This window comes from Pristiophorus japonicus, chromosome 10 (genome assembly GCF_044704955.1).
Source record: "Pristiophorus japonicus isolate sPriJap1 chromosome 10, sPriJap1.hap1, whole genome shotgun sequence".
Classification (NCBI taxonomy): Eukaryota; Metazoa; Chordata; class Chondrichthyes; family Pristiophoridae; genus Pristiophorus; species Pristiophorus japonicus.
The window spans coordinates 103,995,818-104,013,023 of NC_091986.1; the positions used below are offsets into that span (position 1 = coordinate 103,995,818).

The window sequence follows — 17,206 nt, forward strand, 5'->3', positions numbered from 1 at the left end:
TAACCAATTAAGTGGCTTAAGGATCAGGGTTTTCTACTTCTGTGCTCACCAGCTCCAATTTTCCTACTAGTCACTGTAATGGACAAAATTACAGGCTGCCAAATGCAAGAGTGGAAAACTTGGGTCAATGTATGCTCATAAAATCTGACAACTTGAGTTGTGAAAGTGACTGAAAGTCATAGGAAAGCTCCTGACAGTGTTACAATGAAAGTTTCTATATTCTCCATAACTGCACAATTGATCATTTTAATAAAGTTGGTATTGAAAGAGATTTCCCTTAAATCTTCCCAGTATGTCAGTGACGGTGTACAATCTCTGCAGTTAACTAATCTAAAATAAATATAAGTTTGTTGTGCTGCATCAGTATAGCCCATCCAGTGTGTTCTTCCCCAGGGCAGGTTCTAACTCAAGTCTCACACAGGAGATTCTTGAGCCATTCACTGGGGTGGTTTCCTGTTGCCTTCCTTGTGGTTTTAATCTTAGGAGAATCTTCTCCCAGGTGAGCTGCAACCAAGGCTAAACAGTCCCACCTACTCTTTACGATTGAGGGTGGGGGAGGGGGGTGAAGCCCAGACGCAAGCACCCTGCTGAATGTCATTGCAGCATTTAGAAACCATGGGCCCAAATTTGCCCAGGAGTTGCTCCCTTTTTTTTGGAGCAACTTGATTTTTCTGGAGCATCTTAAAAATCCTCTTTCTGCACATTTAATTTGCACCAGTGTAAGTGAGTTAGTTAGGATTTTGTTTTAGTTTTGTTTTTTCCCCCCAAAAGAGAGCGTTACCAGCCACCTACGCCCGTTTTGGCCATTTAAGCCAGTTTGGACAGCTAATAGTTGCTCCAAACTAACAGGCCAGCTTTTTGTGGCCACTTGTGACCGCACAGAAAACCCTTGAGGGGAGTTACGAAATCAGCGCAGGTAGCCAGAGATTGTGGGGGGGGGGGGGGGGGAGGGGCAGGCGGGGAAGCGGAGAGGACCTTGTAAAGCACTAAACACCTTCACAACAACATTCAAGAAGCATAAAAACCATCAATAATAAATAAAAAATAAAACTCAAGTCCTACCTTCCTAACTCGGCCCGGGAAGTCAGCGGGCCGACTCCAACTCTCTCCCCGACTCTGAGGACTTCTCTCCAATGACTTCCAGGACTTCCCCTCACAGAGGACCGACTGCTCTCTCCGAAGGACTGGATTTCTATCCAAGGGAAAGCAGTGGCTGGCCTGTGCAGCAGGCCACTCAGCCCGGGATAGGGGCGGGACGCGTTGGGTCCCATGCTGCAGGCACGCATCATCACAATCATGGGAGGAGCTACTGTGCATGCGCGAACGCTCTACTGCACATGTGGACAGCTGCAGGCACTCGTTTAGGCGCAGGGACCTAGCTCCGTCCCCCAATGGACTCGCCACGCTAAGTCCCGGAAGAGTCGGCAGAGGGGGGTCAGAATCCCGGGACATCTTTTTGGTGCCGTTTAGATTGTAGGAAGTTGGCTCATCTCACGTGAGTGCGCCGAAAAAAGGGGAGGGCCAAATTCGGTCCCCATGTTCGAGTCTCTGCTCGCCAGGGCTATCTGGAGTGGGACTTCAACCCTTTGCCTTCTGACTCAGCTCACTAACAATACAGTATCCCCAATTAAGAGTTAATAAAGAAGACATTATTCCAATCTCTTCAGAATAAATAAATATAAAAATTAAATGTCACATTGACTGTATTGAATTAAGTTCTGCTTTTCCTGATTAATTTTAACCAGGTCAATCTACATTCTATTTTGAGCCTACTCAACATTCTTGATAAAACACTGATATTACAAATTTATAAAAGTGTGAGAAATACAAATTAAAAAGAAGAAAGTAGCTGTTTTCAGAACGAACACTCTTCCAGGTAACTAAACAATTTAAATTTTAAAAAGACATAGGGGCGGAAATTGCCCCTCCCGGAGGCGCTAATGGTGCGATAAGGATTTTTTCCCCGGGGGTAGGTGGAGGAAGCCAGAATTATCTCCGGAATGGCGGCAGCGAAAATGGGTTTCCGCTGCGCCCCTTACTTTTCACCTTGGGTGGGGGCGCACATGGCGATCCCTTATGGCCTGCAGGGGAAATTGCCCTGTGGGAGCAAGGTTGGCACGGGGCAATGCCACTGACGTCGTAAAGCTGTGGTGGCTGGCACACCCCGTCCAGGCTAAAAGGGGAGGGCCTTGCGTCATGGCCGCCAGCTTTTTTTTGCCTGTCGGCCGACTTTACAGTTAGCACGACAATAGCAGATCCTGGTTCGGCCAGCCGCCGGGCGAAAAAAAAAACACAATTCGCATTAAGCATCCCAAACCGAGCGTGGGGCAATTTCGCCCCCATAATGTGATAAATTTATAGCACATATGGCCTTCGACAAATACACAGCTTGCTAATACTGCTGTAAATGAATATCTCGTATGTGTCTTTGGGAATAGGATCCAGGTTGTTAAATTCCATGTTTTAACAGTTTGAACTGCAAGTCTGAGATTCCAGAAGTCTTTGTCGTAGAGCCGTGGATTCATCCCTTTCTTCATCAGCAGATCTGGTCCCATCGTCTACAGAATCTGGTTTCGTTATAACTGAAAATTTTAAAAAGATCTTGATTACTCATCTGTGTAACAAAATAAATTAAGGTCATGTTTCTCAATAATTAAGCATGGTTCCATTTGGGGGATTCATTTACTGTTTTTCATTCGAGACAATTTTGGCTTCTCATGCAACTCTTGGATGTAACTCTTTGCTTCTTATGCCCCAAAATATTTTCACTTGACCAGATACCTGGGTAGATTTGTAATGTAGCCAGGGAACCAGCAGAGAACCCTCTTCAGTTTATTTCAGCTTTTAATTTTAACAGTTGTGCGAAAACTCTTAGATTCCATCATTCAAGATTAAATTAGTAAACATTTAGAAATACGTGGGATAATCAAGGACAGCTAGCATGGATTTATTAAAGGCAATTGTACTGGATAAACTTAAGAGATTTTTTTGGGAAGAGGTCACTGATTGCATGGATAAAATTAGATGTAGTGCATATGCATTTTCAGAAGATATTCAATAATGTGTTTCCTAAAAAGCTTATTAGAAAAATTCAGCCATATAGTAGAAGAGGAAATGTGGCTAGAAAGCATGGATAGAAAGTTTGTTGATGGTCAGGAAGCAAAAGGTTAAGGTTTGAAGTGGTGTAGTCCAGGGGTCATTGCTGTGTTCATTTGTTTATAGACTTGGATAAAAGAGGCACAAGTTCCACTTAAAGCCTACTACAGGCCCCAGATGTTACTTGGAAAGGGGATCAAGTACCTTTCAAATAATAACCCAGAGCTCCAGTATGAGCTGAAGAAATAATTCTCTCTCGGGTCACATGGTACCTCAAGTGGAGCAGCTGTGTGACACTGACTTACGTCAACAGAACTGGGTGGACACCTCTGAAGCAGTGTTACTGGCTTAGGCTGCCTGTCCCAATTACACTAATGACCCTGCAATTTTGGAATGGGTCAACAGGGATTTCTGTGAACAGATGCAAGTTTCACTGACAGAGAAAGACTCTCAGAATTTCACATTCATGGCTGTGATCACGAATCAATTACAAGTTCTCTACAACTCTTACTGTGCTTCTACCATCAACCCTCTTCTCAATCTTCCTCGCCGCCATGCTCCACCTCAGTCAACAAGCTCCCCGCTGGAGTGGAACTAAACTACAGAACCAGTGGGAACCTGGTCAACCTCCACCGTCTCCAGGCCAGGTCCAAGACCACCCCAACTTCTGCCATCGAGCTACAGTACGCGGACGATGCTTGTGTCTGCGCACATACAAAGGCTGAACTCCAGGACATAGTCGACGTATTTACTGAGGCATACGAAAGCATGGACCTCACGCTAAACATCAGCAAGACAAAGGTCCTTCACCAGCCTGTCCTTACTGCACAGCACTGTTCCCCAGTCATCAAGATCCACAGCGTGGCCCTGGACAACGTGGACCACTTCCCTTATCTCGGGAGCCTCCCATCAACAAGAGCAGACATTGACGACGAGATCCAACACCGCCTCTAGTGCGCCAGTGCAGCCTTCGGCCGCCTGAGGAAAAGAGTATTTGAAGACCGGGCCCTCAAAACTGCCACCAAGCTCATGGTCTACAGGGCTGTTGTGATACCCGCCCTCCTGTATGGCTCAGAAACATGGACCATGTATGGTAGACACCTCATGTCACTGGAGAAATACCACCAACAATGTCTCCGCAAGATCCTACAAATCCCCTGGGAGGTCAGACGCACCAATGTTAGCGTCCTCGTCCAGGCCAACATCCCCAGCATTGAAGCACTGACCACACTTGATCAGCTCCGCTGGGCAGGCCATATAGTTTGCAAGCCAGACACGTGACACCCAAAGCAAGTGCTCTACTCGGAACTCCTTCATGGCAAACGAGCCAAAGGAGGGCAGCAGAAATGTTACAAGGACACCCTCAAAGCCTCCCTAATAAAGTGCAACATCCCCACTGACACCTGTGAGACCTTGGCCAAAGACCGCCCTAAATGGAGGAAGCGCATCCGGGAGGGCGCTGAGCACCTAGAGTGTCATCGCCGAGAGCATGCAGTAATCAAGTGCAGGCAGCGGAAAGAGCATGCGGCAAACCAGTCCCACCCACCCCTTCCCTCAACGACTATCTGCCCCACCTGTGACAGAGACTGTGGTTCTCATATTGGACTGTACAGCCACCTAAGAACTCATGTTAAGAGTGGAAGCAAGTCTTCCTCGATTCTGTGGGACTGCCCATGATCATAGCAAAGGTGCAGTACATTTTTTTTTTAACAACTTCCAAAAGGCATTTAAAAAAGTGCCATATAATAGGCAAAGTTGAAGCCCATGGAATAAAAGGGACTGTGGTAGCGTGGATTTGAAATTAGCTAAGTGACAAGAAACAGAGAGTAATGATGAATGTTTTTTTTTTCAGACTGGAGGAAGGTATACAGTGGTGTTCCCCAGAGGTCAGTACTAGGACCACTGCTTTTCTTGAGATATATTAAGGACTTGGACTTAGATGTACAGGGCACAATTTCAAAATCTGCAGATGACACAAAATGTGGAAGTATAGTGAACATTGAGGATGATAGTGATAGACTTCAAGTGGACATAGGCAGACATGGCGACAGATGAAATTTAACACAGAAACGTGAGAAGTGATAAATTTTGGTAGGATGAAGGAGGAGAGACAATATACACTAAAGGGTACAATTCTAAAGGGGGTGCAATAAACAGAGAGACCTGGGGGGAGGTATATGTGCACAAATCACTGAAGGTGGCAGGGCAGGTTGAGAAAGCGGTTTAAAAAAAAAGCATACAGGATCCTGGACTTCATAAATAGAGGCATAGAGTACAAAAGCAAGGATGTTATGATGAACCTTTATAAAACACTGGTCTGACCTCAACTGGAGTAGTGTGTTCAATTCTGGGCACCATACTTTAGAAAGTATGTGAAGGCCTTAGAGAGGGTGCAGAAAAGATTTACAAGAATGGTTCCAGAGATGAGAGACTTCAGTTACGTGGATAGACTGGAGATGCTGGGATTGTTCTCCTTAGAGCAGAGTTACTGGAGAGATTAGATAGAGGGTTCAAAATCATGAGGGGACGAGACAGAGTAGAGAGAGAGAGAGAGAGAGAGAGAGAGAGAGAGAGAGAGAGAGAGAGAGAGAGAGAGAGAAACTGTTCCCATTGGCGGAAGGGTAGCGAACCAGAGGACACAGAATTAAAGGTGATTGGCAGAAGAACCAAAAGGTGACATGAGGAAAAACTTTCTTATGCAGCGCATGGTTAGGATGGAATGCATTGCCTGAGAGGGTGGTAGAGGCAGATTCAATCATGGCTTTGAAAAGGGAATTAGCTAAATACCTGAAGGAATACAATTTGCAGGGCTATGAGGAAAGGGTGGGGGAGTGTGACTTACTGAAGTGCTCTTGCAGAAAGCCGGCACATGCTCGACAGGCTGAATGGCCTCCTTCTGTGCTGTAACCATTCTATGATTCTACTTAAAGCTTTGTTGGAATTGGGTTGATAGTGGAGAATAGAGGTGGAAGCGTCAAGTGGAGATAAGGAGGAACAGGGAGGGAAAAGCACCCACATTTGGACATATAGAGGCGGCAGCGGAAGTGGGGGTGGGACTGAAGGATGTTTTTGTTCGAACAGTTGAGATTGTAGGATCATTTGAATGTACTATTGGAGTTAGTGATTGAAGCAGAGACCATGCGGTAGATTTTCAACTTGTTTCCCGGGCGTAAAACTGGGGTTGCAAATCGGTTATAGAAACCCCCACCACTCCGGTCTTTATTTCCATTGACAACAGTCGACAAATCCACAACTGGGAACAACAATGTCTGCTTCGGGGAATGTGTCGCACTTCTTTAAATGGGGTCAAGGACCCGCACCTTTAGCTTTGTCGGAATGTCCTTTGCAGTTTCTGGGGACATCGAGGCAATATTTCATTTAGCTACTGACAGAAAGTAACAGGCTGCTACAGAGCCGCCAGGTGGCTAATATGTGCAAGTTCAGGTCAATTCACAAAACTGGTTTGCAAGGGTTTGTAAATATCAACTCCTACTTTCTACACAGCATTACAGTGGCACATTTAAAATGGTATCTACAGTGCCAGCTACAGACACAACTGATACTGCAGATACATGTTGGCACTTTTACAATGATTTTTTTGTCCATAGAACCTGACAGATTTTGAATACATTTTGAAATTGAATCTTGAAACCCACTCAGCAATTTTAACATGATAGATATAGCTAGAAATCTTTGTTTCAGTATACCCCATCAATATTGCTCTGCCACATATGGTCTACTCCTTTTAAATCAAAGTTTCTTCATTTGAATTATCTGTTTTATTTAGCAATAAATTTCAATTTTGCTGTATTATTTGTCACTTCCATTTTTAGCGCAAAAATGACTGATTTATTAAGAGTAAACTCTAAATGAATATATATCTGCTGAGGATGATAGGATGGGTCCACTTCTCCCATCTGCCCTGGTGTTATACAGAAGCAGTGCACACAGTGTGCTACTCCTATCCTGCCCCAAGATCACCAGGATTTCCTACCTGGACCATTTACAGGTTCTAATGCCAGTGGAAGAACAGAAGAATGAAGACTGCGTATACACTGGGCCTACCTGGAAGGCTTTGGCCTGCACCAGGATTCCTGCAGATCCTCCAATCAATAGAAGCCTAGGGCAGACCACATCTCCTTGTATTTCAGGCACCTCTGCCCCAGGGTGCTCAGGAAGTAGACGAACAGGGAAATAAGGAGAGGGGCCAGTAATGCCCTCTCCCATCCTAGAATGGCCTGTGTCTACTGTAAGTACAAGCCAAGCTCTGCCTCCACCCAGGAAATCCCATGGCAAAATTAAAGGGGCAGAGACCTGCCAATCTGGGTGTCAGATCTTCATGCTTTGGGGACAGATACTTCTCTGGAAACAAAGTTCAGGAAAATCCATCCTAATATTCTTAGAAGATACTTAAAATTTGAAAAGAATTATGAATCTGCACTATGGAGAAATCTTTGCAATAAAAACCGCAATGTAAAATGAAAGTTTGCTCATTCATTTCCCCTTCATTTTCATCTTGGAATTTTTTTTCATTTCTATTTCAGTACATCAGGTTTTGAGACAATTTAATCCTGGCCTATTGAAATAGGCTTCTGTTTACAAGAACTGCCATCAAAACAATCCAGAGGGTTGTAATTATTAAGAAGTTTGTCGCTACGCTCACAACTCAAGAGGATGTTATGATCTGTGCTGTTCTTGTATGAGCACTTAATGTGCTGGGACCAAATTCCTCTCTGCACTATTTTAATCCAGGCATTTAATCCCTGTTTGTGAAAAGATTGAGGGAAAGTGCAGGAAATGTTTTTAAAGTTTATCTTCAACAAAAAGTTTTACCTTTCAGTTGTGTTGCATTCATGTCCATGTCGGGCTCAGATTTCTGCTCAGCTTTCTTGGTTTTGGCCAAACCATCCACCATATCTGACTTGATTTGTCCAAGGGCTATTAAAGGCAACATTGTATCCATCACGGATGTTGATTCTAGTAATTCCTTACCTTTTATGTGTTCAAGCACTTTAAGACACTTATGTGATTTTACTTCACTGATGTTTTCTTCCAAAAATAGAAGGTACAGGCTCAAGTCATTCCAACAGCCTTTGGTAATCTTCATCACCTCAAACTGTGGCAAAAGATCATACACCTTAAGAAAAGTGAGGTTCTTTCTTAAAGGAAAACACATACTGTAGACTGTGACTGGTATAAGGAGGATATATACAACAATGTTGACAATACTTAGAAGTTGAAAAATTCCAACAGAAATGAGTTTGCACTGAAAAAAATCTGGTATGTTTGTTTCATTCCCCAAAATGCCTGTTTTGACTGAGCATTTGAATTCATCTGTGAGGAAGGTCAGAGAGATGTAATATCCCAAGTAGATGCTGGCAAGTATAAGAAAAGCAAGAGCAAGCCCGTTGCGGATAAGATACATTGTCAACATGCTGCAGGAATCTTCTTTTGATTTCAAGTAACGCTCCACGATTGGGAACTGGAAAAAATTCTCTCTTTTTTCCTTGGAACTAAAGTTAAAAAGAAAAATACATTAAGTGAAACAAACGTAAATGTAACATACTGTTCTTTACATGTTTTGTGCACACTATTTTAGACATTTGCTACCTCCTTTAGGAAGCCATGCAACAGGGCAATCGATGGCATGCTCCTGAAAACTATAGCATAAAAAGGAGAAATAGATCCTTTTCTTTTGCGCTCTCCTGCCAGAAAAACACCAGGTTTGCCACTTGGTACCTTCTCACAGTCAACAAGAGAGACTGGAACTCTTCGGGTAAATCTTTGTCTTCACCAGCTGGGCAGTACACTGGAGGAGGAGCAGATTACCCGCTTGTTATAGAATCTGCCCAATTTTCATTCCATCGAAATTAATTAAATGAAAATCGGGTAGTTTTATAACGAGCGAATGAACCTCTTTACCAGGCTAACGTCGGTGCAGTGAAGACTAACATTTACCCCATTATGTTGAGAATTGTGCTTGCTAAGTTACATGTTTAATGATTTGAATAATTTAACAAGTTTTCCAAATAATTGTTAATTACAATTAATTCTATAAAACAGAATAAATCTGACCTGTGAATAATATGTATATGATTAAGTCTGATTTTCAATAATGACTAACTAATTGAATTCATATAGGATAGGTTCCAAAATTTAGGTGAGATTCCCAGTGTGTGCTGAGTCATGTGATCTCAGCCAGGGCAGAATTTGAGGTGCTACAAATGCCCTCAGTGATTCTAGGCTAGGAAGGAGGAAGGTTAAACATTGCAGTCAGGCAAAATCAGGTGGCGAGACCGACCAGCGCCTCACCAACAATGTTCCCGTTAATTTTCTTTTTGGGTGCAGAGCCCCTTCAAGGAGCTGCAAAATATCCCACATGCGCGGTTTTTCGCATTGAAAAGCTGGTGAGCCAGCAGGGAACATTGCTCACTAACCTTAATTTTGTTCAATTTCAGTCAAATTCTTCTTCAGGGCTCTTCTGTCTCTTTAAATCTGGCCATCCCTTTTGGCAATCCAATTGCTGCATTAACACAATTTTTCACTTTGGCAGTGGCAGGCTCCATTTGGTGATGGGAACCTGCCGGGAGACCAAACTGGACACTAAACGAGTCCAACCCAGGAAAATGGGTCAGCATCGTTGCAGGGTCAAAATCCTACCGTGCCACTGCCCCAACCAGAGAAAAAAGAGAATCCAGTCTATGGTGTTTCTGAACTTGCCATTCAGTACTTTATACAAATATGCTGCTCCTCAACTGAATTGCTTGCTTCCTCCCCCCGCGCGTCCCCCCCCCCCTTCATTTATTCTTGTTAAATGGCTTGTTGGCAGTTTGAGGCATACTAAAGGATTATTACTAATGCACCATGATTGGCTGCTTCTTTTCTGTTCCTGTTAACAAAATTGCACATTTCAAGATTCCCATTCGTACCATTTTGTTAGCGTGTTGTACGTATCTGTTAGAGGGGCATTTAGCCCCTTTTAAAATAGAATAGAAGTCAGGGAATGAGCTAATTTTCCACTGATATACAATTCAACATGAAATAAGTGGTAGTTACTGTAACCACAGAAAATATGAGCTTATTCTCCCACAAGTCTACTAGACTTAATCAATATCGCAAAAAATCTGGTGCACAATCCACAGGCATGGGATAATTACAACAGTTACAGCCATACAAATGTGCCACCAACCATCTGCGTATCTACATACCCACTTTGTTCCCCGATAGATTGGAAGCAGCTGTTAACATCAAATCCACTGGTGCTGACAATGTGCTGTGCTAATCTGATTCCACGGTTGTAGGCCTTATCAAGCTCTTCTATTATAAAAGTCAATTCTCCATATAGCAGAGGTGCTGCAGTAAACCGCCAAAACAAGGCTGGAACATACATAAGGATCGCCACTAGCAGTAGAACGTATGGAAAAACCTGCAACAACAAAAAAAATCAAACACAGGTTAAAATAGAAAAATAAACATTTCAGTTGCTGGCTCTGTGCAACTGAAATACATTAAACTCAACCTGTGGTTGTGAGTTGGCTAATACTTATAGTAATGCCTTTCTTTACAGATGTATAAATTCTCTCGCAGATACTTTGTAAGGCCAGAAAATGGAAAGAAAAGAGGGAATGAGTAAATCACTTCAACATACCAAGTGCAGTTGTCTCCATTGTGACCTCGAGCCCACCCAAGTAAGCAATTTTCATATGATGTAAATAAAAACTAATAAGAGTGGGCAGGGTAACTGTGCCATTGATGTAAGGGGTGGAGCGGAAAAAGCCTTGCTGGGAACTCAAAACATCAAAGTTCCCAGACCTCAGGCCTTCTTAGGGAGAACTACGTTTGGCATAAATTCGGTTTCCGCCTCAGTACCGAAACAGCTTTCATCGAAGTCACAAATGACATCCTCGTAACTGTGACAAAGGTAAACTATCCCTCCTCGTCCTTCTCAACCTGTCTGTAGCCTTTGAGATAATTGGCTAGTTGGGTGGGACTGCACTCACCTGCTTCCATTTTTATCTATCTAAAATCATAGCCAGAAAATCATCTGCAATGGCTTCTTTTTCCACTCACGCATCATTACCTCTGGGGTCCCCCAAAGAACTAACCTTCGCCTCCTCATATTTCTCATCTCTTTGCTGCCCTTGGCGACATCATCCGAAAACATGGCGTCAATTTCCACATGTACGCAGACGATACCCAGCTCTATCTCTCCACCACTTCTCTCGACCCCTCCATGGTCAAAAATCAAAGAGCAAGTTATTATTTAAATGGAGAAAGATTGCAAAGTGCTGCAGTACAGCGGGACCTGGGGGGACTTGTGCAAGAAACACAAAAGGTAAGTATGCAGGTACAGCAAGTGATCAGGAAGGCCAATGGAATCTTGGCCTTTATTGCAAAGGGGATGGAGTATAAAAGCAGGGAAGTCTTGCTACAGTTATACAGGGTATTGGTGAGGCCACACCTGGAATACTGCGTAGTTTTGGTTTCCATATTGATGAAAAGATATATTGCTTTGGAGGCAGTTCAGAGAAGGTTCACTAGGTTGATTCCGGAGATGAGGGGGTTGACTTATGAGGAAAGGTTGAGTAGGTTGGGCCTCTACTCATTGGAGTTCAGAAGGAGAGGTGATCTTATCGAAACATAAAAGATTAAGAGGGGGTTTGACAAGGTGGATGCAGAGAGGATGTTTCCACTGATGGGGAAGACTAGAACTAGAGGGCATGATCTTAGAATAAGGGGCTGCCCATTTAAAACTGAGATGAGGAGAAATTTCTTCTCTGAGGGTTGTAAATCTGTGGAATTCGCTGCCTCAGAGAGCTGTGGAAGCTGGGACATTGAATAAATTTATGACAGAAATAGACAGTTTCTTAAACGATAAAGGGATAAGGGGTTTATGGGGAGCGGGTGGGGAAGTGGACCCGAGTCCATGATTGGATCAGCCATGATCTTATTGAATGGTGGAGCAGGCTCAAGGGGCTGTATGGCCTACTCTTGTTCCTATTTCTTATGTTCTTATGTCTCTAAATTGTCAGACTGCTTGTCTGGATGAGCAGAAATTTTCTCCAAATAATTATTGGGAAGACTGAAGCCATTATCTTTGGTCCCCACCACAAACTGTGTTCCCTAGCCACCGACTCCATCCCTCTCCCTAGCACAGGCTGAACAAGACTATTCGCAACCTTGGTGTCATGTGACCCTGAAATTAGCTCTGACCATATATCCATGACATAATTAAAACCATCTATTTCCACCTCCGTAACATTGCCTGTCTCCGCCCTTGCCTGTCTCCGCCCTTGCCTCAGCTCATCTGCTGCTGAAGCCCTCATCCATGCATTCGATACCTCTAGACTTGACTACTCCAATGCACTGCTGGCTGGCCTCCCACATTCTACAATACGTAAACTTGAGGTCATCCAAAGCTTGGCAGCCCGTGTCCTAACTCGCACCAAGTCCCGCTCACTCATCAGCCCTGTGCTCGCTGACCTACATTGGCTTAAGCAATGCCTCTCCTCGTCCTATCTCTGTAATCTCATTCAGCCTCAACCCCCCGCGAGATATCTGCACTCCTCAAATTCTGCTTTCTTGAGCATCCCGGATTATAATCGCTCAACTATCGATGGCCAAGCTTTTTGGTCATCTGCCGTTATGTGGCTCAGTGTCAAGTTTTCGACTTGTAACTTTCCTGTGAAGCACCTTGGGACATTTACTACGTGAAAAGCGCTATATAAATTATCACACTGCTATTTGTGGAAGCTTGCTGTGCGTAAATTGACTGTCACGTTTCTACATTACAACAGTGACACACACCTGGCATAATCCTCTTCCACCAACATCATCTCAGGCAATAAATAACAATGTTGCTTCTGAAAGATTACAGTATTGCACAAATGGATATGGGAAATGAAGCACATACAGAATAAATCCTGTAAACCACTGTACGTTGTACAGCAATAGGTGGCAATTAGTGATTGTATGGCCAATATACATAGTTTCTGGGAAAACTGTTGGAAAAGTATATACTTCTGAGAAAAGCGGTTCATATAAATGACTACACCAGAAGAAATAGCTTTGAATAAAAATGAGAAACATATTTGGGATCCACAAACCAATTAATTCCAAAGTGACATAAATTTCCTAGTGCAAAACAACACACTATCAATCATGCAAGAATGGGGACAAGAAGTCGTCCACATTTATTGTTTAAGATATGAACATTGTAGTAAATGACATTCAATGAAAGTATTGAAACATCCCTGAGAAATGCTTTGAGATATCATTAAAATAAATACTTTAGAATACAGTTGTACAATGGCTTCATTCTAGAGTTTCCATAGCAGTTATATTTATACTTGTTTACAGCTAAAGACATTAATTTTTAAAATATAGTCGCACATGGCTGGCAACATCTGCCGATTCTTTATTTGCATACAGGCAGGAGCACTGAAGCCTCTCAGCATTCATCAAAATACTCTGTATCCCTTTGTTACCCAGTACAGCCAAGAGCACCATCCCCAGTCAGAGATTCACAAGTAAAGACAGCGTTCAAAGCAACATTTTGTTCTTTAAAATACGTAATGCCCAAGATCCAGTTAGGTTTTTTTTAAATCTTGTTCAAGCACTGATTTCCACAATTTTAAAAAGATGCAAGGAACAGCAAAGTCAAGTGTGATTTGTATTCCGAGCGAGCGATATTTTGATTGCAACGTTATTAAATACATTTTTGGTTCCAATTGGAAAATAACTCCAAACTCTTATAGTAACTTCATTTTCTAATTGTTTAACAAGACTGATCATTGTTGTTAACAGAAGACACACCGCAGCTACTTACAAATTCAGTTTTACATAGAGACCAGGATCATGCAGCACTTTTCAAAGTAGGATGCACGTGTACAACAAGCTTTAAGAGAATAACCATAAAAATTCAAATCATCAGTAAACGGTGCATTGGAGCAATGAAATCAGAGGCCATGCACGATATTGATTGGGGCGGGTTGCTTGTGCGGGGGAAGGAGATTTAGTTGTTGCATGCTGTGGCGTTTGTGTGTCTTTTTTAAAAAAAAAACACAGGATCGCTGATTGACAGGCTTCCTCCATGTTGGTGGGAAACATTCTGGAGGAGACGGCGGCAAAAGTAGCGAACCAGCCTATTACTGGGTTAGTGGGAGCGTGGGGGGTTGGGTTGGTTCAATCCCCAATTCTGGAGGAGGGGAGGGTGTCTGATAACAGGGGGTCCATTGGCAGGGAAGTAGGTAGGCTTCGGAGGGAAGTGATGGTGGGGGAAGCACTCTTCCTCTTCCTCCTCCTCCTGGCCCACAAGCAGTACTGTAAAGGCACTTACTTTTTCCACGAAGCAGTCCTTGCCACTCTTTATCTGCCGGGTTTCCCCGAGGCCTGGGAAACCTGGCCGGCCAAGGTTAAACCCAGAAGGCAAGTCAAGTCTCAGGCACGTAGCCTTATTATAATATTTAAATGGCTTAAGATTCGGAGGCAGATTGACAGTAGATACGGAGAGGTCGTTTCTCTGGCTAGAGTGTCTAGAACTCGGGGGGGGGGGGGGCGGGGGGGGCAAAGTCTCAAGATAAGAGGCCGGCCTTTTAAGACTGAGAGGAGGAGGAATTTCTTCACTCAGACGGTTGTGAATCTTTGGAATTCTCTATCCCAAAGGGCTGCAGATGCTGAATCATTGAATATATTCAAGTCAGAGAGAAACATCTTTGGACTCCAGGGGAATCAAGGGATATGGAGATCAGGCGGGAAAGCGGAGTTGAGGTCGAAGATCAGCCATGATCTTATTAAATGGCGAAGCAGGCTCGAAGGGCTGGATGGTCTACTCCTGCTCCTAATTCTGATGCCGAGGCTTAACCCGTCTCCTGCGAGCAGGTTGGTCACCCATCCCTTTCCTGCCTCCGTTAAACCCAGAAGTGGGCAGGTTAGAGTCAGGTTGGATATTGTTAACATTTCTACATCTCACCCGACCCCAACCCACCCGTTTTTGGAGGTTATTACCTCCCCATCCCCACCGAGTGTCTGTGTGGCATCAACTACAATACCAACCACTTTTCATCAGCCTTGTTTAGTTGGTAACATTCTTGACTCTGGGTCAGAAGGTTGCAGGTTGGAGCTCAACACCAGGACTCAAGTTCACAACCTGAACTGATACTCCAGGGTCCTAGTGAGGGAGTTCACAATCTGCACTGATACTCCAGTGTCCTAGTGAAGGAGTACTGCATTATTGGAGTGCCAACTTTGGGATGAATTGTTAAACCAAAGTCCCATCTGCCTATTCCGGTTGTTTAAGTGGACAGTTAAAGCTCATGATACTATTGGAAGAAGAGCAGGGAATGTTCCCAGTGTCCTGGCCAAAATTCATTCCTCAGTCACTATCAAAAACACTGATCTTCTAGCTCATTGTTGTTTGTGGGATGTTGATGGTGCAGAATGACTGCTGTATTTGCCTATGTAACAACACTTCAAAAACAATTCATTGAAGAGCTTTGGGACGCTTCAACATGATAATGCAAATTTTATCTCGCATAGCTTTGCATAGGCTTATATTCCCTTGAGGAAAGAATATTGGGCCCAATTTTCCCCGAGCCTGTTTTCTGGCGTATTGCCAGAGTTGCATCGCTTAATTAAGTAAATAAATGCACCAGAAAAAAAATCTCCAAAGTTTCCCCAATGTTAGGCTGTAATCTGCAGCGGCGCAGCGTGGCCAGTCGACTCGGAGGGTGGAGCCGGCGGTCTGCGCTGGAAAAAGGAGCCGGGCCTTCTGCGCATGTGCGAGGAAAAAAAAAAACTGACATTCTTAACGTCGCTGAAATGGCCGCGCATGCGCAGTCGAGCTCAGAGAAAGGCGAATGGCAGGCAGTGTTGGCTTGTGGATGGCAGCCATGAGGGGTGGCAACAGGGAATGGACAGTCAGCATCAGGCCACAGGACTCATTTTAGGTCCTTCAAGACTGCTCAACGTTAAGTAAGTAACATCACTATATAGTTTGGAGACCGGGCTTAAAAGGACTCAAGTCAGAGGTAGGTAAAATGAATAAGGAACGTAATTATGACAGAAAGCAGGCATGACGAGAATTTCAATCACAGGAAAGTATTACAGGAAATAAGTCTGACAGTTTAGTGGAATAGAGAGGGAGAATATGAGATAGAATAGAACAAATTTGAGCGCGGAATGGCATCACGATTACAATACCAGGCATCTGATGCATCTCTCCAGAGACTGAACTCATAACTACCACCAAAGATCAGTGATGCAAACCTAACTCAGCAAAAGTATTTCCTTGTAGTCTAAAGAGTTTCACTGCAAATGGAAGCAACAGTGATGTCCTGCTATGCAAGAACAATTCTCCATTTTACTAGCGGTTGTACTTCGAGCTTGCTTCCTCCCCCGCCGTGTCTCTCCGATCCCAAGCGCGTGCCTTCCCGCTCTGTGGCCGCCCGAGTGCGTGCCGGTCAGTTTGCTCCCTCCCCTGCCGAGCCTCTCCGGTCACAAGCGAGTGCCGGTCCAGGTCCGCTCCACTTCCCGCCTCTAGCCCAGGCCGAATGGCCTCCGATGTACTTAGCTGTGCCGATTTCTTTAACTATCCGCAAGGGTTTTCTCGAGAGGTCGCATGTGCTGGCCTAAGTAGAAATGGAGTAACTATCAGCTAGCCAAAGTTGCCTAAATGGCCAGAATTGGCCTAGATGGCTGGTTATGCCCCCTTTTGAGAAAAAAAATACTTAACTAAAATAAATGTAACTAAATGAGTTGCACTGGTGCAAATTGATTGGGGAAACTGGGGATTTTTAAGTTAGGCCAGAAAAAGCAGCCTACTCCAAAGAAAACGGCGCAAATACTGGAGAAAATTGCGCCCATTAAGGGGTGATCTAGTTGAGGTGTTTATAATGATTAAAGGCATTGATCGAGTAGATAATAGAGGAACGATTTTCTCTGATGAATGGAGTCTAGAATGGGGGAGGTGGGGGGGGGGCATCATCTTGAAATTAGGGCTAGGCCATTTAGGGGCGATGTCACACAAAGGGTAGTGAAAATATGGAACCCTTCACTCCAAAAAAGCGGTTGAGGCGTGGTCAATTGAAAAGAGCTGGGGGATTGTGATGGA

General features: G+C 43.9%; 1 protein-coding gene across 1 annotated transcript in view; it reads right to left on the minus strand.

The window, feature by feature from the left end:
- Positions 1 to 1,035: 1,035 nt before the first annotated feature.
- Positions 1,036 to 17,206, minus strand: part of panx1a (pannexin 1a) — a 54,231-nt gene continuing 38,060 nt past the window's right edge. The window contains exons 3-5 of the mRNA XM_070891465.1: positions 10,305 to 10,522; positions 7,930 to 8,609; positions 1,036 to 2,582 (exon numbers count right to left, since the gene is read on the minus strand). Of these exons, the coding sequence (XP_070747566.1) occupies positions 2,464 to 2,582; positions 7,930 to 8,609; positions 10,305 to 10,522 (1,017 nt within the window). The 3' untranslated portion in view covers positions 1,036 to 2,463. The remainder of the gene's footprint in view (positions 2,583 to 7,929; positions 8,610 to 10,304; positions 10,523 to 17,206) is intronic.